The 24,064-nt window shown below is 43.6% G+C and overlaps 1 protein-coding gene across 1 annotated transcript; it reads left to right on the top strand.

The window, feature by feature from the left end:
• Positions 1-1,597: 1,597 nt before the first annotated feature.
• Positions 1,598-11,154, top strand: LOC101957515 (differentially expressed in FDCP 8 homolog). The gene is made up of 6 exons (XM_078037066.1): positions 1,598-2,068; positions 5,272-5,405; positions 6,339-6,436; positions 8,052-8,201; positions 9,535-9,676; positions 10,507-11,154. The coding sequence occupies exons 1-6, from the start codon at positions 1,941-1,943 to the stop codon at positions 10,569-10,571; spliced, it is 717 nt and encodes a 238-aa protein (XP_077893192.1). The 5' UTR covers positions 1,598-1,940; the 3' UTR covers positions 10,572-11,154.
• The last annotated feature ends 12,910 nt before the right edge of the window (positions 11,155-24,064 follow it).

Here is a 24,064-nt window from a genome sequence, read left to right as displayed (position 1 = left end):
GTGAGCAGGGAAAGGTGCCCCCTGAAGGTCTCTCTGTTCATTCTTCTTTGCTGTGGCCCAGTCCTGGGCTTGCCATAGGACCATAAGGGCAGGCAGGAGAGAAGCAGGGAGAAGGGCCAGGTGGAAAAGAGTCTTCAGGACAGGGCCAGGGAGGGACAATCAAATCATCAGACCAGCAGCCTTAGAATCCCAGCTCAGTGAATTCCCCTCCAGTATGAACAGGTCTGGAGAGGATGAGCACAAGGCACCAAGTCACCCAGAGCTGGGTGGCAATTTTGCTTCACTCCTTATTGGTGATGTGATCTTTGTGAAGTTGATGAGCCACCCCACCTGTAGACCACCCACCTCCAGGCTTGGATAGGGTTAAAAGAGGTGGTCTGGAGTTCCCACTTGGGAGCCCCCAGTTATAGGCTCTAAAATCATGGTGCCCTCTTTGAGCAAAGTGACCATTTCCAGAGTCTTTCCACAGAGACCAGAAACAGGGGCACCATGCCCCACAGCTGCCCTCCTCTGTCTCAGTTCCTCCCTGCAGGGATAAAGCTTATCCCTGAGCTGGGGGGCAGGACTGTGAGCTGGAGCAACCCTGCTTCTGTCTACAAACACCCAGAAAGCAGTAGTAACTCCAGCCTCTGCGGCAGAGGCTGTCTCCCACTGCTGCTGCACTGAACAGCCCCAGCCTCCCTGGGTCGAGGATGGACTTGAGAGGAAACTGGGGTAGATGAGTGAAGCTACCTGCTCACCAACAGAGAAGACCAACGAGGTCCAGCACAATGTCTGCTGCCTGTTAGGCGGTTCTCGCTTTTCCTCAACCAAGAGGGGTCCTCCGCCCCAGACCGGGTCTTGCAATATTGCCCAGGCTCCAACTCCTGATCCTCTGGAGTCACTCTGGAGTGACTGGGACTGCACGCATGCCCCTCACACACACTTTTCTTTTTCTTTTTTCTCTTTTCTTTTCTTTTCTTCTTTTTTTTTTTGACAGAGAGAGAGAGAGAAAGAGAGAGAGAGAGAGAGAGAGAGAGAGAATATTATTTAATATTTATTTTTCAGTTTTCTGTGGGCACAACATCTTTATTTTATTTTATGTGGTGCTGAGGATCCAACCCAGCGCCCCGCGCAGGCCAGGGTAGTGTTACCGCTTGAGCCACATCCCCAGTCCCACTTTTCTTTTTTAAAGTGATGTGGCTCGGTTTTAACCAGGACTTTTACAGCCTCCAGACTTACCACGGTGAGCTGTGTCCCCCGGGGCGGGATGTGGAGGCCGCCGGGCTCCGGGCAGGGCGCGCGCCCTGGGGACCTGGTGTCATGAGCCTCCGGGCCGCAGGCGGCAGCAGCGCGCGGCGGGGCCGGACACAATGTAGCAGCCGAGGCGCGACGGGTTACAATGTAGCGGCGGTGGCGGCGGCGGCTGAGTTCTGGTGAGCGCAGAGCGGCCTCCGGGCGGCGGGCCCGGCCAGCGGGCGGGGAGCGGGAGCGTCGGGCCTCGGACGCGCACGGCCCGCCCGGCAGGACCTCCTGAAGCCTGGCTGCGGACGCGGACGCCAGAGCGCAGAGCCGGCGGGAGGCCCCCGCGCACCCGAGGCAGGGTTCGGACTCGCGACCCCAGCTGACCACCCTCTGGTCCTCTCCCGGGAGCGCCAGGCACTTCCATCTGGCAGAGTTTAGGACCTAGACGAGGGACCTTTCCACCCAGTTAACTGTCACCGTCAGTATGGGATCCGGGAGGCCCAAAGACCCGCATCACTGTGCCTTCCTCAGCGATGCTGGGTTGCTCTGAGCCTCGGGTTTCCCCTCTATGAAATGGGTGGGCGTGGTGGCAGACTGATCCCCACCAGGACCTGAGTATCCCCAGGGTGCATTCGGGTGGTGGGTGAAGGTGGAGATATGGGTTGGGGGAGGTTTGTCTCTGCAGCTAGTCTCATTGGTGGGTCGTCCTTAAAGGAATGGTAACCCTGTCCCTGGGCACACCTGGGTCCTGGCAGGCCTTGTTTAAGGTACAGATGAAGCGCACTTTGTCCCCCTCCAGGGTGAACTCTCAGGACCTCCAGATGACGGCTGGAATGGTAGCCAGGTGGGCAGGACATGGGGGGACTGATGCATGGATCCTGAAGATATCCTCAGCTTCAGCTCAGTGTCCCTCTGCCCCTGGGGCTGCTCTGGCTACACTCTGACGTTTTTTGATTGCTATGTTGGCAATCACCTCCACTACAAGAGGGGAGATCTCTAGAGGGCAGAGAATAGAGAGTGGGGTTCTTTCCTCTCTCCCCTTTCTTGCCTGTTCCTTTCTAAGTCCAAGCCAGAATAATGGGTGCAGAGCTCTGTGGGGTGACTTTGAAGGGAATGGTTTGCTGGCTCTCTACTAAAGTCAGCAGGTGTACTCTTGCAGCCATGTGCTGGGACATCATCTATCTGCCCTCAGCAGACAGGGAAACATGATTCCCTAACCAGTCAGGAGAGAAACTAGCACTGAGAGGTCAAATGACACCACTGCTTCATCCATCCACTGCCTTGGTGCCAGGCCTGGGGGGTGACAATGCCACTCAGGAGTTGAATAAAAGATGCTGTTTCCTCTGGAGATTGCAGCCCCAAGACAGTTGCTGGGAAGTGTAAAGATATTGAGTCTCAGGCTAAGGTTTGCAGGGAGAGCTCCTGGGGGTGGCTTCCAAGCCCTCTACTCCAATTCCTTTCTATTGGGCTCATTATCATGTGATAACAGTGATAGTTTTCTCAGCAGCAACTCTGGGCTGCTGACTTTCATATCTATACAAACATTTAACCTCTCATCCACTTAAGGAGGCAGTGTTCTCCCTGACTGTAGACAATGTGGTCCTGTAGCTCATCACTAGGAAAGCTAGACTTTAAATCAGAGTTGTCATCTCAACAATAATGGTAACAATGATAATAACAAGTTGTAGCTGGTACTTATCATGGGCTTACTATGTGCTGGCCAGCACTTTCAGAACTTTGTATTAACCAATATTTACAATAGGCCCATATGGTACTATCATATCTTCTCAGAGATGAGAAGTTGGAAGTAGAGAAATGTGTAGGCTTTTACCCAAGTCATGTAGTGGGGAACTGGCGGAACTGAGGTTTAAATTGGGCTTGCTCATCTTAACACCAAGAGGCAACTAGGGTGAAGAATCAGGTTTTGTTTGGGCTGCAAAAGACAGAACTCTATCCCCAATAACTGTGGTGTGAATGGAAGTTTGTTTCTGTCTCACTTGAAAGAAACTTTGCAGTGAGTGCCCAGGGCTCAGATGACGTCTCCTGCAATCTTGTCATTTGACCATCTGCATTATGACTTCTATATCCCTGCCCAAGGTAGTTGCTCCAGCTCTACTCAGTACATCTTCACCCCAGACAGCAAAAGGGAGGAAGGAAGGACTGCAGAGGGGCAGCCCTCCCTTTAAGAACAATTCCCAGAAGTCTTGTGTGATCTCTTTGTTCATTTCCTATTGGTCAGAACATAGTCAAATTACCATATCTAGCTGCAGGAGAGACTGGGAAATCATGTGACAAGCCAAAAAACAAGGACTCCCTACTCAAGATGAAGGCATCAGTGAATATTTGGAGTGCATAATCTCTCCTGCTATTCTCTGGGCACTTGGGAGGTGGGTATCAGATGGCTGCCTCTGACTCTGGTGCCCAGTGTGAGCCACCCATAGTCATCAGCTGATAGTGAGAGGCCATGCTTGAGCCACAGCACCTTCATCCTCTTGTGTACCTTCTGGTTTTGACCCAGGAATTGCCTGTCAACAGGTGCTGGCTCTTGCCAGACTAGAACTCTGGCGGCCCAACCCATGCTCCATGTCAGAGGCATAACAAGCAGGACAGGATCCACAGGTGGTGTGGAGCTCCTGACTCCAGTGTAAGACAGCATGGGGCTGGGGTGGGGCTGTTTAGCTGCCAGTGAGGTGACACTGGAACCCAGGGCAGGGCCTTTCCCTCTGGACTCAGTTCTCTTCCATTTCTTTTGGGTGAGGGAGCAGAGGATGAGTCACAGGATTGTCTTGCATAACAGGTATGGAAGAAGCATAACCAGGACTCCTGGACTTACTGCACAGCTTTGAAAAATTATCTTTTGACTTCATATGATAGTAAATCTTTTCTGTTTTTGTTTTTTTTTCTTTCTTTATACAATGGATTTAAACCAGGGTTGCTTTACCACTGAGCCACATCCCCAGCCCTTTTTGTTTTCTATTTTGAGACAGGATCTCTCTAAATTGCTTAAGGCCTTGCTAAGTAGCTGAGGCTGGCCTTGAACTTGTGATCCTCTTGTCTCAGCCTTCTAAACTGTGTATGCCACTGTACCCTGCCTATCAGAGTAAATCTTACCAAGAGCTTATTTTGTGCTCAACTTCTGTGAACCAATTTCACCTGGAAAGTGGCTGACTTGTGGATGATGGAATGGAGGTAGAGGGAGGCCGTGGAGGGAACAGGGCCAGAGAGGTTGAGGAGTGTGACCCAGCTAATTAAGTGGGAGCCGTATTTGGCTGCCTGTGTTCCTGCCCAGACAAAGCCCTTTCTTCCTGCCTTGAGTCCTTAGCCCTGTGTGTCCTTAGTTTGTTGAGTCCTGTGACGGGAAAGAATAGTTACTGATCCTTGACTAGGCGCTTCCTTCTTGTTACGTTGGAGGAGAAGGCACAGAGCTGTGAGAATGTCCCAGGTCATGTGGCTCTCAGCAGGACTGGAACCCAGTCCTGAGAGGTGCCAGCAGAGTCTAGAACCTGGAGGCATTCCTGGAGCAGGGGTAAGGTGGGCCCTGCCAGTCACACAGCAGACAGAAAAGCAGGGTGGGCCCCGCACTGGCTGCAGTTCCAGGAGCTGTGGTGGGAAAGGAGCACCTTAGGTTGGGATGGAGGATCCCAGTTGTAGGAGACGTGTCTCAGGGAAGTTGGCCAACAGCAAGGGCATGGCAGGACTTGGCCGAGTGAGGCCAGTTTAGATGTATGGGGGACTCTAGCGCTGGAGCCCTATAGTGTCTGGGGTAAAAAAAACCCTGAGCTGGGAGGGAAGACCTTGGGTTCCAGAGCATCTGGCTGGGCACCCTTGGATAAGTCATATACATGACGGACATCAGAAGGGCCGGTCACTGTGGACTTCCCCAGGGGAGCCTGCCAAGGGGCCTGGAGGGGGTCTTCAGGTGGTAGAGGGAGAGTCTGAGGATGGAGGCTGTACTGTGGGGATGCTTCCTGAAAGAGGTAGGGGTTTTCGGGAATGGGAATGCTCCATGGTGAGGCTGGAACCTGGGTCCTCATCTTGCCCTGCCAGGTGGAATGCTATGGAATATGATGAGAAGCTGGACTGGTTCCGGCAGGCCCACCTCAACCCCTTCAACAAGGATCTGGGGCCAAGGCAGCATGAGCAGGGACCTAGTGAGGAGGCCCTGGACATTTCTTCTGAAGGTAGGTGCTAGGGGACTCTGTGGGCCCCCTGACTCTTCTCCCAGCCCACTACCTTTCCTCCCACTGCCCTCTCCAGCATGCTGGCTTTCTCCCAGAGTGGGTTCCCAAGGGCACAGTCGCTTTCTACCTGCTCTGTGGATTGCTTCTGCCTTCTTGCCAGCAGGAGCTTTTGAGGGCAGGGATTTGTGTCTGGTGTGCCACTGCTGAATCCCAGGGCCTGGCACATAGTCCACGCTCAGAGGACACTTGTGAAACAAACTCAGAGCCAAGACTGGTGGGGGAAGTTAGCAGGTGAAGCATCCTGTGCAGAGGCCCCTGCTCACCTAGGGGTCAGGAGGGTATGAATCCAGGAACTGCAGATGTGGCCTGCAGTACACACCAGAGTATGGATTTTGTGTTATAACTGTTCAGTGGCTACACCACACAACACACTTCCTTTTTTTTAGAAATTCAGTTGCTTTTTTGGTTGTGTAGAATCAGTGCAGAGTCCATGTAGTTATACATGAGGTATCTGCTGTAGAAACTGAGATGTTTCTATAAAGTTATCTTGTGGGCCTCTTTTAGCACCATTGAATACCATTCCACCTCATCATTTTTTTTAATATTTATTTTTCGGTTTTAGGTGGACATAATATCTTGATTTCACATTTATGTGGTGCTGAGGATTGAACCCAGGCCCTTGCACATTCTATACGAGCGCACTACCACTGAGCCACAATCCCAGCCCCTCCACCTCATCTTTTTGAATTAAACCAAATGGACGTGCAGAGCTGAGCAGGCCCAGCTCCCCAGGGCCTCCTTCTTGTGTCTACCTGGGTCCCACTTCCCAGCTCCAGTGGCCCCAGCTTCCTTCCTGGGGGATGAGGAGCATGAGAGAGAGCAGGCTGAGTTTTCTTTCCTACCATCCTCCATGCCCCTCCTCTCTTCCTCCAGAGACTCTGCCTGAGCTGCCCCCTGTGGAGCCTGGGTTCCACTGCTCTGAGTGCGTGATGGATCTTGGCCTGTCTGAGGACCACTTCTCCCGCCCTGTGGTGAGGTTTGGGTCTGGGAGGGGAGAGGGGCTGGACCATGAGGTGTGAGGTGTGCAGTCTTCCCTCCCCAGGGAACCACCATTTTCAGGTGTTGATAGTCCCCTCCTCAGCCAAGTCCCCTGGAGTTCGAATCTGAGCCTGTTTGAGAGCAGATGGAGAAAGCCTGGGTTTGGAGCTTGAGGACCTGGGGCTTCTGCCCTCCTCTAGGCTCCTGCTCCACATTCTTGGGGAGCCAGTGTGAGGATTGGTTCCCTTTGGGGTCTTCAGGGGTCTTGTAGATCTGCAGTAGAGTGAGGGTGGATGAGGAAAGCAGGAGGCCTTCCCTGCCTCCCCAGCTGCCCAGCACTGAAGGGCCACTCTTGCTTGTTCTACATGAAGTTCTACAAAAGGGTTACTTTGAATGAAAAGTGAATGTGGAAGACCTGGAATTATTTGAAAAGTTAGAAAGCCTTTAGTTTTATGCAAACTATCTCCAACTTTTATTTGAGAGAAACACAGTAAAATCAGAATGTAACTTAAAAAGATTTAGCCAGAAGTCACCCGATTCTAATTCACTTTTCATTTTGTATGTGGCCTTAAAACGTTGCCCATGCAGATACATGTTTTTATCTTTATCGTAACATTTTGAATACTTCCTTTTGGCCACAGACTTTCCAAGGAGAAGGGAAGGGTGCATCTTCTCTTTGCCTGGGTCTCTTAGAGCCTAGCACACCGGTGGATGAGGAAGGTTCCTGAGTGTCAGCCCAACCTGCTCAGCTCCAGGAGCTGCCTCCCTGTGGTCTGTTCTGGGTCTGGGGCTTAGCAAATCCCTGCTAGTCTGGTGGTGGTGGACACCTCCAGGCTCCTTTATTGGCCTTTGTCTGGGCTTGGCAATTGAGCCAAGTGACCATTTCCTATCCTTTATGACAGCAAGTATCATTTCCCCAGCTTGCCTCTAAGGGGAAGTTCTTTTGAAGTCAGTGTAACAGTCAGCCACAGTGGTGCGTACTTGTAATCCCAGTGACTTGGGAGGCTGAGGCAGGAGAATTGCAAGTTTAAGGCCGATTTTCTCAGCAACTTAGTGGGACCCTGTCTCAAAAAAAAAAAAAATATCACCACCACCAACAACAAACCAGCACTGGGGATGTAGGTCAGTGGTTAAGTGCCCCTGGATTCAACCTACAGTACAAACAAACAAATAAATAGTAAGTGAAATAGTAGAGTCAACAAAACAAAACAAAACAAAACAAACAAACCCTAGTCAAATTTCTGAAAAAAAGGAAGTTAGTGTGCTTGTGTGTGGAGGAGTGGGGGTTGGGCTGGGGACTACATCAGCTTCCAGCATGTCAAACAAGCCCTGTACCACTGAGAGTCCATCCCAGCCCTTAGAAGTTGTATTTTGGAAAGCATCCTGAATTACTGGGTCTTCAGAAGTCTGTGGGTAGACTAGTCCAGTTGGGGACAGGCAGTGCAGGATGGATTCTGACTGTGCTGCTAATTCTCCTGAGCTTTGAACAAGTCCTCATCTGGGGGAAGGGCTTGAGGTCTGCTCTGTGCCTAACTGTCCATGAGGACCAGTCTGGCCTCCAAGGGAGAGTCCAAGGAGTGGCCATCTGACTGCTTCCCAACCTGGCAGGGTCTGTTCCTGGCCTCCGATGTTCAGCAACTACAGCAGGCAATTGAGGAATGCAAGCAGGTGATCCTGGAGCTGCCTGAGCAGTCAGAGAAGCAGAAGGATGCAGTGGTGAGGCTCATCCACCTGCGGCTGAAGCTCCAGGAGCTGAAGGTGGGTGTTGGCTGGCTGTGCCACAGGGGGAGCCTAGCGCCAGGGCTGTAGCAGTGGGGACAGGAGCACCAGGGTGGCCTCCAGTTCCTCCCTGGTGCGTCTTTTTGGGCTCTGAGGGGCTGAGATATAAAGGCATCTAGAAATGCAGAGTGAGGGATGGGCCCTTATCCCAAGTGCAGGCTTTTCCCCTCTTGGTTGCAAGGAACAGAAACCTGACCTTACGTAGCTTAAAGGAGAAGGAAAGTATTTTCTTGTTAACCAACAGATCCTCAGGAATCCTGCCCTCTTTTGTTCTGCTTTCCATGTTTGACCCCTCCTCAGTAGTCCGCAGACAGGTGATGCAGACACGAGCCCAGCAACAGCAGCTGGGCTTTGCAGCAGAGGAGAGCTTCCTTTCCTTTTTCTTTTCTTTTTTTTTTTTTGGTGGTTCTGGGATGGAACTGGGGCCTCCTGCCAGTTAGGCAAGTGCTCGACCACTGAGACAGCCCCAGTCTGAAGCTCCCCTTTGTCAGTGGTTAGGGCAGAAGTCAGTCCTGGGCCCTCCTGACCTCTGACCTCCTGACCTCTGCCACATGGCCATGCCTGAAACAAGCACCACAGTGTGCCAGCTCTGGTCAGGTGTCCCACTGAAGTAAGTGAGTGGGGCAGTACCTCTTTGAGCCACATCCTCCTCTCTAGATGATGAGAAGGAGTTTCCTGACAGGAGAACAGAAGGAGGTAATGAATCCCAGAGTCCAAAATCCCTAGGTGTCCACTGCAGGCCAATTGTGTTCCTCGGCTTGGCTGTCATTGTATGCCCTGCAGTGACCCACAATGTGTGTGTGGCCACAGCCTCACTGATTTCCTAATAAAGACTCCACATCAGAAGACCCTGGGAAATCAGTAAGGCTGTGGCCACACACAATCCAAAAACTCAGTGATTTAAAGGAGATTGGTGTGTGGTTTTCCTCATGAAAACCCCCCAGGTGGTCCAGGGCCTGTGTGACAGGTAATGGTGTTGAAGACCCGAGTCATCCTTTTTCATGGCTCTGCCATTCCCTGGGAGAGTCCTAAAGGGCTCCACACCACGTCGCTTTGGTCTGCACCCAGCCAGCAAAGGGACAGTAGATCATTCCTGCTCACAGGGCAGACCCAGATGGCAAGTGGCTGACAGGGCTGCCAGGAAATGGAGTGGGTGGTCTGTGATCTGCCCCTGACTGACAGTCTTTCTATGGCTAATGGGAACTCAGACTCCTATAAGCAGTGCCTGGAGGAAATAAGTAGAGGGGCTAGAATAAAGGAAAGGAGTTGAAACCAGCTCACTGGTGGCCCTTTCCTGGCTCTCTGTCTGTAGGACCCCAATGAGGATGAGCCCAACATTAGGGTCCTTCTTGAGCACCGCTTCTACAAGGAGAAGAGCAAGAGTGTCAAGCAAACCTGCGACAAGTGCAACACCATCATCTGGAGACTCATTCAGACTTGGTACACCTGCACAGGTAGGCCAAGACTGAGACCCACACCTACTGGATAAGCAGTCTAGGTCTCTGGGGCAGGGCAGAGAAGTCCAAAGCTCTGCTTCCAGATGTGGGTCATGTTCAGGTGAATCCTCTATAGTGTACACAGTGGACCAAGACCTATTGTGTGCTGGAGATACAAGGAACAGTTAGGGGCAAAGATCCTGCCTTCACTGGCCTGCATCCATATCCAAGCTGTCCAGTACGGTGGTCACTAACTCTACATGGCCATCAAATTAAATAGGAATCATAGACTAAAATGTTGTTGACAATGTCAAGCACTCTGACTTCTAAAGAACTCCCACAGGAAGAAATTCCTCCAGCTTTCCCAGACATAGCTGTGCATTCTGTTCTTCTCACCACCTTAACAGTATGAGACGTCCAGATCCAGACAGTCGCAATGGCTTCCCCCTGTGTTCTCTAAATAGTCAGTCACATTCATAACCATTCTTTTAACACAATCAATTGTAATTATTTCCAGGGCTAATATAGAGTGTTGCACTTTCCAAACAAGTGCAGGTCTCTGTGATTACTCAGAGGTTAATCAGGGAGGTTCCCCTCCCTGAACTGAGTTATCCTGATCATACCACCCATCTTCCCATAAACATGTGGCCCATGCTAATGAGAACTACAGTTATACAAATTACACTTGTGAATCTAATATCCAGAAAGCTATAAAGTAATGCTGTGCCAGCCACAGTGAATGGGGATTAGAAAATGCTAAGCTCTCTAGGACTGGCACACCCCTGCAGTCTTGACCATTTTTGTGTGTCAGCTTTTCTCACCCTTATTCACTTTCATTATGTCTATAGCTCTTCTTCCCCAACTTTGTCCAGTACCGGAAAATGCTGCCACCTGCTCCCTCAGGTTGTCATAATCTCTATCATTTTATGCCAACAACCACTCAACCACACAGACATCCACTGAAAATTTGCAAGCAAGACCATCCCGCCACCCTCTTATATTCCTGTCATAATCAATTGCTAGTAACTCTTTACTTACCTAATTCCAACATTAAGAAAAACTTCATAAGGTGCATGAATTTCTTTTTGTACGCTGTGGTCCCTGGAGTGAAACTTTCCACATTCTAGGTCTATGACTTAGGTAAGTCACTCAATGTCTCCAAAAATCACTTCCTGAAATGAGAATGAATGTTAATGATATTGTAATGAAGGAAAAATGAGTTAAAATATTAAAATACATAATTCCTATTGGATGATTTTGATATTATCTTTGTTTTTATTTTATTTCATTATTATTACCAATTTAACTGGGCTTTTATATTACAATTGTTTTTATTTTTACTGCATAACTTTTACTTGTAAATAAATACCCACAACTGTGATATATTGTTTCCAGAATTAAGCAATTAATTTTCTAGTACAAAAGCTAATGTTTAATCCATACTAGAGATTTACAGTTCTGAGAATAAAGGAATATTTTTAAAGTAATTTTTCAAATTGTTTTTTGAACATGATACTTACTGTGTTTCTATTAATCTACTTTGATGTTAAAGGACTGATTTCTGTAATCCAGTTACTGCAGCTTTGACTGTGAACAAGCTGCATTCATGGAGGTCTTCAAAACTGACTTTGTTCTCTACACACTGCATAGGCACACCTCCTCCAGTCCTTGGGTGAAATCTAGTGGCCCCATGGTTACCTGCTTATGTTCAGATAAGGAAATATCCACTGATTCTCTACAGGGATGGAATAAGATCTGGTTGCAGTAATTATACTGCCAGTCCAAGGCTTATAGTCAAAACAGGACACTGCATTGAAACATGAAGTTTCTGTCTCAGAAACAGCCAGTCTTGCCAGAATTCTGCAGAGTCTATCCAGCAAGTACCAAATATACTTCTCCCTTTACATTTGGTACATCTACCTCTTCCAGCAGACAGGCCTAGTGATCTTGTCTTCTGACCACTTCAAGTCCAATATCTACCCTAGATTAAAAGAACAAGAAAATATCACTTGATGGGTGCTCTTTTCCCTGTGTCCACAAGGATTCTATCTGGATTAGACATGCATTCATAGGGGACTCCTTCATTGGCATTCCCTGTGGTTTCCTGGGCCTCATTCCTGTATTTTCTCTGTCAAATTTTCACAGTTTTCCCCTGGACTGTCTCTTCAGTTCTGTTCGATAAATATTCATTAAGCATCTACCGTGAGCTAGGCACTGTGCCAACTGTTTACGAGGCACAGATATCTTCTCAATGAATTTATACTAAAGGAGCAAAAGCAGCCACACCAACACATCCATCCATCTATCCATCCATCTACCTGTCAATCTACCCATCAATAAACTAACAAATAACATGAAATGAAATACACATGGTAAAGAAAGCATTTGGTGTTCCAGAAGTCTCCAAAGTGAAGATGATATCTGATTTAAACAAAATTAGAAATTACTAAGGGTTTTAACTGGGAGAGAGTAACATTCATTTATGCACTCATTTATTTATGTAGTATGTATTATTTAGCTATTTTGTACCAGGCATGGTGCTAGGTGCTCAAGGTAGGATAGTGAGTAAATCTGGTGCTGGGTATTTTTTTTTCATGGAAATCCTCACTGACTGGGGAAGAAGACACCCAGTCTGCAGTTTTGATGATGTTAGATTAACAATGTAAATAACATAACGGAGTAGAATTACAATGGAATACAGGAAGGAAGAGATAATTGCAATAGCCCAGGTGCTATTTTATGAGGACTTAAGATAAGACAGGGAAATACATTTGTCTGAATTATCCACAGAAATGCATCAGATTATGGACTCATATTTTTCTGTTAATCTATATGCTGCAGACATAGTATTCATTTAATGAGAAAAGATATAACACAGAATGGTGTTTCCTTGTCTGCCTTGAGTATTCAAATTTGTGGTTATTTCCAAATGATGTTACTCAGAAGGATAGAAATGGAAATAGAACCAACTCCCAATAACATAGAGTGGATAGATCTTAAAAAATGAAACAGTGAATAATTGTCATGAAAATGACAGTCTTGGATGCAGACAAAGGGAACCAATTCTAATTTCAGATTGTGCAATCAGGCAACAGAGCTAAGCAGAAATGAAAGGCTTTGTAAAAATCTCATGTCATAGTCTAATTTTGAACACAAAACATCCACCCACTCCAAGAACAAATTAAAAAGTGCTTAACCTTAACAAATCTGTATCTGAAAACTTTTCTGTGGGGTTCTGATAAGATGAATGAGATTCAGTTATTGGACCATTGGAAATTAGCCTGTTTGTCTATGATGCTCAATATTTATAAAGCTATGCATTGAATTTAGCAAACATTTACTGAGATTCTAGCAGGGTAGGTGCCTTCAATAATGTGAGGTTGAAAAAAGACTTAATTTTGCCTTCTAGAAATTCTTGGTATCTACTAATATGCAAATCACAAAGATGGCCTAGCGCAGTGATAGAGTGTGGACTTTGAAGATATCTTTTGCTTCAAACTCCAGTCCTTTTATTTAACATCAGTGCCTGTAAGCACATTACAGGTCTCTCCCTTAATTCCAAATTTTGCCATTCCTCCAATAAAAATATTAGTATGGTATGAATTTTCTAAGCTGAAAAACCAAAACCACAAACAGTGGATTAAAAATAATGTACATTTATCATCTTGCAGTGTCAAGGGAACAGAAAACTAGGAGCCAGCTTACCCTGGTCTACTGCTCAGGCTCCAAAGAGGCAAGTCTGAAACCAAGAGGCCAGTCTAGCCAGGTCCTTTCTGGAACTTGGGAATCCTCTTTTAAAGTTGTATTGTTGTTGGTGAAATTTGGCCTTTGGGGTTATATGACTAAGGTCTCCAATCTCAGAGTGGCTGACAGCCAGGGCCTGTGTTCCTGGCCCAGTGTGTTCTCATGGTCCTTCTCTCGACATAGCAGTTCACATCTTCAAAGCCAGCAGCCATGCTCCTGAACAGCAGACCCTTTTTTAAAGGAATCACCAGACATTCTCCCTTTTCATTATATAAAGTCAAGTGATTAAAGATTTTAATTATTTTTGCAAAATCCCTTCATCTGTGTCATACTCTGCTGTTTAGAAATAAGTTCCAAGTCTGGCTCACATTCAGAGAGACCAGATTCTCATGGGCCAGGGAATCAATGAGTACATCTTAGAATTCTTTACAAAGGGTTTGGATGGGCTGTGTAGCTCCAAAACGTAGGCATCTGTGACTTAATAGCACACCATTGTGGTCACATGCTGAGGCCCCTTACCAAAGTCTGCTTAGAACTTTCAGCCTGATGATGCCACATGCATCAAGACAGTATCCTATATATTAAGTGAAATAAGCCAGACCCAGAAAGACAAATGCCACCTGAAGTTGCTTACATGTGGAATCTGAAAATATTGGAGCAGAGAGTAGACTGGGGATTGCCAAGGGCTGTGGGGATGGGGGTGGGAAAGTTCAAAGGATAAAAAGGTGTTTTAGAGTTCCCAAAGTTCTGGAAGTCTAAGGTACAATATGGTGAGTGCAGTTAGTGATACCATATTTTATTCTTGAAATTTGCTGAGAGAGTTGATCTAAAGGTACTTTGATTTTTTATTTTTGCATATTGGAAATCAAACCCAGGATCTTGCAAATGCTAGGCAAGTGCTCTAACAGGGAGCTGTGTTCTCAAATCCCTATGTTAAGTATTATTAGCACAAAAAATAATGTAACTAAGTGGTGATAGAAATGTTAGTTAGCTTGAGTGTGGTGATCATTTTGCAGTGGATACGTACATTGCAACATTACTGTGTACATATTAAACATATGCAGTTTTAATTTGTCAAGAATATCTCAATATAGCTAAATAAGAAAAGGAGAAGGAAAGGCTTACTTACTTAAAGATCTCTGGGAGTGTAGGGTGAGCCTCTGAAGCTGGTTGGAGATGGCTGGAGAGAGCCAGTGAAGGTCACTGGCCTGGGTTTCCTTACAGTTAGGGGTAGAGTCCGAGTCCACATCTGTACATGCTGATGAGGCTGGCTTTCCCATCAGCATGTACAGATGTGGGCACAGGTAAGCAGAAGGGTGAGACACAAAAGCTGCCAGAAGCCAGACATCAAAAAAAATGGAGTCAGAGGGGTCCTGGCACCTACGTCACAGCAGCGTTGGGGTTGCCAGCCCAGCTGGTGTGGAGGCAGTGAGGGGGAGGGGTGCAACCATCCTCCATCTTTCTCTGCTTTTCTCAGCCTTGCTCTTCTGACTTAGGGTCTTTGCACGATTTATGATGGCTCTGAGACCTTTTTTATCCTTTTTGTCCACATTCCAGACAGCTGGAATGAGAAAGGAGAAAAGTCTAACACATGACATTCCTCAGCTATCTGTCCTTCATTTAAAAACTTCCTAAAAGGTACTACAAATAATCTTTTCTATGCCTCATGGCAGCACCTTGAGTTAAAGAGGGCTGGGAGCCTCAAGGGAGTGGGAAATGCAGGTTTCCTGCTGATGTAGTGGGTAGGAATTCAAAGAGGAGAAAGATTTTTCCTTGGATCTCAAATACCTAGTCCAGTTACTGGCTTTTTTTCTAGAAATTCTATTAATTAAAAAATATGCACATTTAGCTACTTCAAATAATAATAATCTAGGAGAATTATAGATTTTGTAGAAAAATGGGTGAAGAGTAGAAAGTGCCTGAGAGTCCTCACTCTTCCAGTTCTTCCAAAAGTGATCTTCTTGTGAGATCGGGAACTATGTTGGTGCGTCTCCACGAACTCAGCTCCAGACTTCCTTTGGAAGTCACCAGCTTCTCCACTGATGCCTTTTTTCCAATTCAGGGTCCTCCTGTGTTTAGCTACCACATCACCTTCTCTCTCAGGTCTGTAATGCCTTTCTAGAATGTTCTATTTCTGAAGACCTTGACAATTCTGAGGATTCCTGGGAAGTTGTTTTGTGGACTAGCTCTCAATTTAGATTTTTCTCAAATTTCTCATGATCAGCATTTTGGGGTATATCATCACAGAAGTACAAAGCATTCCCTTCCCCATCACAAGAGATAGTACATGTGAAGTTGTTTTGGGGTTTCTGAAGTTACGTTTTCCTCCCCCCATAGACTCTAATTTGGAAGTGGGTCACTGAGTTTAGCCCTTACTCAGTGGGTGTGGCAGGGAAGGGGATTAGGCTCTGTGTTAGCTTTTCACCTATGTGATTGAAATGCCTGACAAGAACAACTTAGAGGAGGAAAAGGCTCACAATTTCAGAGGTTCAGTCTCTGGTCTGCTTTATCCCTTGCCCTGAGCTTGTGGTGAGGCAGCACATCATGGAAAAAGGGAGTGGTGAACAAAGCTGCTCAGAGGCCAAGGACAGATATTGTCCATCCCTCAGTGACCCATTTCCACCAGTCACATGCCAGCTGCCTATAGTTACTACTTTAATGGGTCCATTTGAATTATTAATCTATCAAATTGACTTCACACTGATGAGGTTACAGACCTCACAATCCAAATTTTCCACCTCTGAGCATTGCTACATTGCCTAACATATGAGTTCTCTGGGGGACACTTTTATATCTAAACCAAAACAGATTCCATCTCCTGTAAGGAAGAGATCTAAATATACTATCTGGACTTCTTCATTAAATTACCCCTCTTCCTAGTTTATTTATTGCAATAATTTATTTGTATTAGTATGGAATTGTACATATTTTTGTACATTTTGTATAATCAATATTAAATTATTTATTGTGTTTCTCTAGTCGTTTCAGCTCTGGCCACTTGGAACTCTTTTAACTGGCCTTCATGACAAGAGACTGTGGGCTCATCAGGAACTTTCCCTACTCCATCTTCAGAATCACCTATTTCTCTAAGCAGCCCCTTTTATTGGAAAATGGTGCTAAAAACTAAGGCCTGGGAACAGGATGCACATTGAATTTTATAAATGTCAACTGAGTACTGACATGATGGAGATAGTGCTATAAAACGATGGTCATGATTAAATACCAGTGGAGAGTTACAGTGTAATAACAAAATGTGCTTTGTGAATGATATCAATGAATTTGTCTATACATCATCTCATTTTATTCTCCTGCAAGCACATGAATGAGATATATTAAATCACAAAATTCTCCAATTTATGCATGAGAAAGGGGAGGCCTAGATATGGCCAAGTGCTTTGTGCATGTCACAGAACTAGTGAGTGGTAGAGATGAAACTTGAAGTCACAACTTCCAGATCACTCACTTTTCCATCACAGTATGCTGCCTTCCCAAAGGATGTTTTTAAAAGAGTTCCTTCAAAGTTTTTTTTTTTTAATTCTATTAGTTTTTGAGTAAGTCAACAAAATGACTAGTCCTAGGCCAGGCACTGATCCAGAGTAGAAATTAAAAGTTGGGTGGAGCAGTTCCTAGCAATGTTGTAACTGGAGAAGAAAGTCAGTTAAAGGGTCAAAAAATAAGTATATAGTTTCTTGGAGTATGAAATACCATGCAAAAATATCATTGTCTGTCAGATGAATGATGAAAAATGGCTACATTAGCCAAGGAGGCCCTAAGTGTATTAAGGCATGGCAGATACAAAGAAATCAGAAATAAAATGATACAACCACAGAAAAAATAAGGTTCCCATGGCTGGAACAGACTTGGTATGTTCCATGAAATATAATGAACGCCAGTGTGCTGGGAAACTTGGGGGGTATATTGAAAAAGATAAGGCAGAAGATAAGTTAAGCAGAATAGACCTCATAGGGCATTGAGATGGTTTTGTTTCTACTATTGTTAGAAGCAGTAGGAAGCCATTGTAACAGTTGGTAGGGGAGTTAGAAGACCTGATGTGAATTATAAAAAAAAAAAAACTCTTCTTACCATTTGTGTCAAGAATACACACCAAAAATTCCTTCAAAGTTAAGATACCATTGATTGTAATATCCACTCTTGTTTTGATATGCTAAAATTTGACACACACACAAAAAGGGAAAAGAACAGTAAAATTCTAAAGTGCCTTCCACTGATTGTAAGATGCATTCCAATTTCAAAGGTGCTAAAGTGTGGAAAAAAAGAACATCTTAGAATACATGGATTGCAGAATGGTTGGTAAGAGAAACAAGCAGTGAGATCAACAGGAGATGGTGGCCCTCCTGCAGGTGGGACATGTACCTGGAATAGGCTGGTGTCTTTGGGCTGGAGATTGTTGAACATATTTTGGTGTAACTGGAGGTAAAGTAGCAGGGCCTATTGACAAATGAGATGTAGGTGTGCAGGAGAGAGAAACAAGACATCTAGGATTTAGGTTGAACCACGGGATTATGGACATATTTTCATTTGGATGGAAAAAGACATTTTTGAAAGGGTTCTGACTTCATTTTTTGGCCCCATGAAAGTTGGGATAGCCAGGAGACTTCCAAGTGAGATTAGATACATGGTTGAATAAAGATTATCTGGCTACAGTAGAGCCAGGGGAGAGCTGATGATATTGATCTGAGAGCCATTCACATGTGGTCATTAAGGAGGATATGAACAAGATGAGTGAGAAACCAGAGACCATGGGAATTCTTAGAACTTAGACTTGGTCATGAGAAGAGGAACCAGCAAAGAAGTCTACAAAGGAAGTCAGAGTAGAAAGTGGCTGCAGGTGAAGTTTAGCATCACAAAAGGGAAGAGTGTACAATGGAAAGGAGTGCCAACCAAGTGGCACTCAGCTGAGAGGTTGAGTTTGATGGAGAATGAGCGGTAAGTGTGGGTTTTGCAATGTGGAGATTAGCAATAACACTCTGGGCTTGTACCAAGTGCTCATATGTTAATTTACACCTTAGACAAGTAAAGATAAACCTCTCAGAAACTACTCATGCTGAATATTAACCTTGACCATATTGCCCTTTGTCTAGTTTTTTTTCTTTCTCTTTTTATAACTCTGGTACTTCTGTAAGATAAAGAATATTTGTGGTTTTTATTTTTAAAAATGCTTACAGTGGCACATGTATTAATCAATTCTGAAGTTATTTGGTCAAATGATAAAATTGAATTATTAAGCTTTGCTTTTTAATTGCATCTGAATTATATATTAGTTTATTTATTCAATAACCTTTCTTTTTTATCCTGAAACTATTTACAAGAATCTTCAAATGTATAGAGGAATGCTTTACTTTTAACAATCAACCACATCCTGAGGGTATTGAGTTTGTTATTTTGACTAATTTTGTTATTGATCATTCTCTGAGTGTCTTAGCTTTGTCTAATTGTGAGATGTTTTACATTATAAGTTTAAATGTGGCTATTGTCATCTAGACATGGTGCTGGATTTTTCTGGAAACCTCAATCCTGTCTTTGGGTTATTTAGAGATTAAAGAGCCAGTGATGCTGGATTTATTAAAACTCTTTATATTTTTTCATAAACTCTTTATTTCAGAAGAATTTGAGACTTATAGAAAAATTATGATGGTACAGAGAATCTGGGGTACCCCCAGTTTATCCTATTAACATCTTGTAGTAATAATGTACATTTTTGCAATAAGTAAACCAATATCATTACCATGTGATTATTCATGAAAGTCCACCTGCTGTCCTTTGTTCCGAAATCCCATGGAGAACCCACATGACATAAGGTTATCTTCTCCTTTGCCTGACCTTGACTTTGCTAGTTTCTCAGGTGTTGCCACGATATTGGTGGCACTGAAAGCTTTGGTAATTGGTAGATGGTTCCTCCAGTAGAGCTTGTGTGTGGTTGTCCTTGTGATTACACTGGCTTATTGGATCTGTGGGTGGAGTAGGTACAGTGTTATTCTTGTCACATGGTGTCAAGGGTACACCCTGTCCTCATAACTTGTCATGGATGATGTTGACCATGGGCACCTGGCTGAGGCAAGTTTCTCCTCAATGGAATTGCTATTTATTCACTTTTCCACATTGTATTTTTGGAAAGACGTTACTCTGTTCATTCCTCGCTTACTTAGTAGGGAGTATGCTCCATCTTTCTGAAGGCATCATTTTCCTCCATAAATTTTGTGGAATTCTGCAGATTTATCTCTTTTATTCTGTATTTTCTTGATCTATACATTCAGTCAATCATTTATATATATATATATATATATATATAATTATTAAGGAGCAATATATATATATATATATATATATATATATATATATACACACATATATATCAGTATAGACTCATGGATTTATATTTTGTACTTTGAGTTATAATCTAAACAACACAGATTGGCATTTCTTTTATTTACTTTTCATATATGTACATACACACACATATAATTATATTACTTTATATGTATCTTTCTTAAATTACTGCATATTATACCATTGGTTAAATGTAGCATAGTTTATTAATTAATTTACTGTTTATGGTTCCTTTGTTGGTAATTTTTCACAAATAATCAAAATTACATAGACACACTTGCAAATAAAAAAGTTGAGGTTCATGGGAGTAACAAAGGGCAAACTTCTGTTGTTTATAAGCCATCTAGATTTTTTAAGAGTCAATTGCATTTCCTTATCTGATACAGTGACATTTATGCAAAAGATATTTTCCCAGAGACCCCTCATGACCTCAAACTCGCACAATTCAGAATTATTTTTCCAGTAAAAGTCAAGGGTGGAAGGTGTCTTCTCAGACTACATAAATCAGCAACCATTGTTACATCTGCCTCTGTTTTCTTTAATGATACTTTAAAATTCCACGGTATGTTTGCTTATATCTCATATCATGATATTCCCTAAATTAATAGTATTGCATATTATTGTGGTTATTTAAACTTCTTTGTGGCATTTTATCATACCTGATATCATTGATTTTCAGGTATGATTTCCAATCTCTGCACAAAACAAAGAACTCTTTAGCAGCAACTTGAAATATATTGTTATGGGATCCAAAAAGAGTTTAAATTATAACATGCTGTGTTAGCTGATAGCAAAACCAGACAGGAATCCATTTAAAAGCATGATATTCCATATAATACTTCCAAAGTTTAACAACCATTTCCATTTACCAGTTAGTGAGTGGGATTACCATGAAGCAAGCATGAACCAGCAATTTTTGCAATTCTCTTAACCAGCTCTAACGTCATACAGTGCTGGCGACTTCTTGGGATAGTGTTGTTGTTTAAAATTTTAACTTGATATTTAGTAACATTTTTTAAATATTAAATTATTTCATATTTAACTTAAATGTGACATACTTTCATGCCCATATTAACCTTGTCTATGTTGACATATTTATGAAGATAACCCAAGGTCGAATAATAAGATAACAAGATGCTATGATATGGACTTGTGACAAGGTTTTACTGATTTTCTTACTGCATGTGGACCAAAGCTATTTGTAGGGAGCAATTCACATGTGAGTACAGACACACATATACATAAGCATTGTGTGCATCTTTGTGTAATGGAGCATTTATGGAATTACTAGGCACTCTATAACTATTTCAGTCCTGTGTCATGTCACATTGAGCTCTATGGAGGAGCAGGCATTTGAAGAGGATAGAAAATAAAGAAGTACTTGAGTTAATTCTAAAATAAATTTGTCTTAGTATATTTCCAAGAAGTACTTAAAACTATTATATATTATATTTACATTTTAGCACTGACTTGTAAATTCATAGACAACAATGTAGCTTTCAACCTTTTCTTATTTTTTAATTTTCCAATATTTTAGAATTTTATGTGGATCCTCAGACCAATGACCAAATAATGCAAAATATGCATTATACTCATCTCAAACTCCATGAACATTGTTTTATAACATCAAAATAAATATTATTACTTACAATTTTTATATATTTGGTTTTGGAAAATGAAATCATTTAATTTGACACACTTCATCTGTCTCTAAAGAGCTAAATGTGATCTCACTGTCAGCATCAATTTTCTTCAGAGGTACAATCATGGGTGAAATCCTCATCATTGCCATATTAACTGTAATTAAAAATGACCATATTTTACATATCTCCTGCTCAGTGTCTCTGGAGAGCCCAGTTTATATATTTGGTTCCATTTTCTGCTTTTTAATTTTTTTTTTTTTTTTGGTACTGGGGATTGAACCCAGGGGTACTTAACCGCTGAGCCACATCCCCATCCCTCTTTAAAATATTTTATTTAGAGACAGGGACTTGCTGAGTTGCTAAGTGCCTTGCTAAGTTGCAGAGGCTGGCTTTGAACTCCCCATCCCCCTACTTCAGCCTCTTGAGCTGCTGGGATTACAAGCACTTACCACTGTGCCGGGGCAGAATTCACAAGATTTTAACATGTGGTTAACTTCTTAACGCTGCTGATTTGGGATTTACCAGCCTTCACAATCCCCTGAGCCCATTCTTTATCATCACAGTCTCTCCCTCTTATGGGTTATATTTCTCTGGAGAATCCTGACTCACATGGTCTCTACTCCGCAAACTTGTCCTGGGACCGACCTTACTATTTTGCTAAACAGGAGTCATCTGCTATGGGCTCTTAAGTTCACAGACTTTTACTCTCATGATCTCTTTTGGTTAGCTTTTTTTTGCTGCTGTGAGCAAAGACTTGACAAGAACAATTTTAGAGAAGTAAAAATTTATTTTGGAGCACATGGTTTCAGAGATCTCAGGCCATAGACAGCTGGACCCACTCCTTGGGGCTCAAGGTGAGGCAGAACATCACGGCAGAAGAGTGTGGGAAGTGGCTTAAGATATCACACCAGGATGGGGCCAGGGGCATGGCTTTGCTCAACAAGCTCAAAATATAAACCCCAAAGGTGTGTCTTCAGGGTCCCACCCCTTCCTGCCATTAGTTACCCGTTAATCCCTATCAGGGGATTAATTCACCAATTGGGTTAAGGCTCTCATAACTCAATTATTTTACCTCTAATCTTCTTGCATTATCTCACACATGAGTTATTGGGGGACACCTGATATCTAAAGCATAACATGGTCCTAGTTACGTACACCTTCTCATTAGTCTCTATAAGGAGAAGGGAGGCACAGAGCAATATTACACCATCTCCCCATCACCCTCCCTGCTTCTACCTGCGTCAGTTCATCTCAGAGCACAGTTTACTTGTTATTGTTATTTCGAATAGCTCCCTTTTCCATTATTACCTTTATGCCTATGGAGGTGTCTTCTTGAAAAATGACCTAATTCAGCAGTTTAGACTTCACATGTCTAGTGAGAATGTTGTGGACACTGAAAACTTGAGACATTTGGTCTTGATTTGTCCAAATGCAATCGCATGTTCCTCAGTTCTCAGGGCATTTAAATCAGGAGAAAAATCAATGAGATGATGGGTTTGAATCACTCAGGAGACAAAGCCACTGAGCCATAAATGATCCGTCTCAGTAAATACCTTTGAATTATCTCCTTCTAATGTAGTGATGTAGAGCCAGCTATAGAGCACAGGAAAATAACTAGAAATAGATTTTGTTAATATATTTTGGTGAATGATACCATCTGCTACAATTGTCAGTAGTGCTTTAAAGCAGACTTTATCAAACTCAGCATTATGGAGCTTTTGGACCGGGCAGTTTCTGTTGTGGGAAGAAAGAAAAGGAAGGGAGGGAGGGAGGGAGGAAGGGAGGGAGAAGTGGAGGAAGGAAAGTAAGGAAGGAGCAAAAGAGAGGCAGATAGAAGTTCATTAACTTCCGTCTATGGATATGCATTACTTTAAACTTTCATTGAACTTTAAAGCTTAAATTACTTCTCCAAAATAGGATAATGACAACTAAAATACCCTCACTAAAATGGTCACCGTTCCTTTGGAGAGTGAGTTTTCAAAAACACATCTGTATATTTTTCCCCATCTACCTATTTGGGAGAGTAAGGCAACGACTATAAGAATCAAAAAGATTGTTGTTTGAAAAGGTGTTCTGGGTCCACTTTCCTGCAGAGAACTGTGAGAGCTTATGACTAATTTTTGGCTACTCAAAAAAAAATCACTCCCTTAAATAACTTATGATAAAGCCCTTCACAGTCTTCACAGGCAATTTCAAATGATGTTGTTTTTTTTTCCAGAAGTCGAAGGTGACTTAACTCACTTTTCCCCCTACTTTACATATATTTATTTTTCCCATTTACCTCCCATCAATAATGTGTCATATATTTCCTTTATATTTTAAATTGCTGAGCATTCCCTTGGAGATTTTGTTTCAAAGATCAAAATACCAGATCAAATCTGCATTTTCTGTTATTGTAGGCAAGGCACTCTGTGGGGTGCTGTGGTGGAGACTCAATCAGGTGAGGGCTCAAAAGGCTTTCAATACAATCTGGAAGGTGACATCAAGAAAGCCAGGCTGGGAAGGTGAGAGGGTAGCATGTGGGGCATGAGCTTAAATGGTAACCAAGAGGGTGGTGGACATGGCAGGGCACAATTATGATTCCATTCCCTGCTCTTGTGCTGTGAAATTCTAAGCAGGCTAAATTTAATTAGGATTTGAACATGACTAATATATTGACTCACCTTGTCCA

The sequence above is a fragment of the Ictidomys tridecemlineatus genome, unplaced genomic scaffold (assembly GCF_052094955.1).
Source record: "Ictidomys tridecemlineatus isolate mIctTri1 unplaced genomic scaffold, mIctTri1.hap1 Scaffold_583, whole genome shotgun sequence".
NCBI lineage: Eukaryota > Metazoa > Chordata > Mammalia > Rodentia > Sciuridae > Ictidomys > Ictidomys tridecemlineatus.
The sequence above is the reverse complement of the archived record's forward strand: the minus strand, read 5'-3'. Positions and strand labels throughout refer to the sequence as shown.

Coding starts and splice junctions, on each gene's coding strand:
- LOC101957515 (XM_078037066.1), top strand. CDS start 1,941: ATGGTAACCCTGTCCCTGGGCACACCTGGGTCCTGGCAGGCCTTGTTT. Junction 2,069..5,271: donor ACGGCTGGAATGGTAGCCAG/GTGGGCAGGACA, acceptor TTGCCCTGCCAG/GTGGAATGCTATGGAATATG. Junction 6,437..8,051: donor ACCACTTCTCCCGCCCTGTG/GTGAGGTTTGGG, acceptor CCAACCTGGCAG/GGTCTGTTCCTGGCCTCCGA.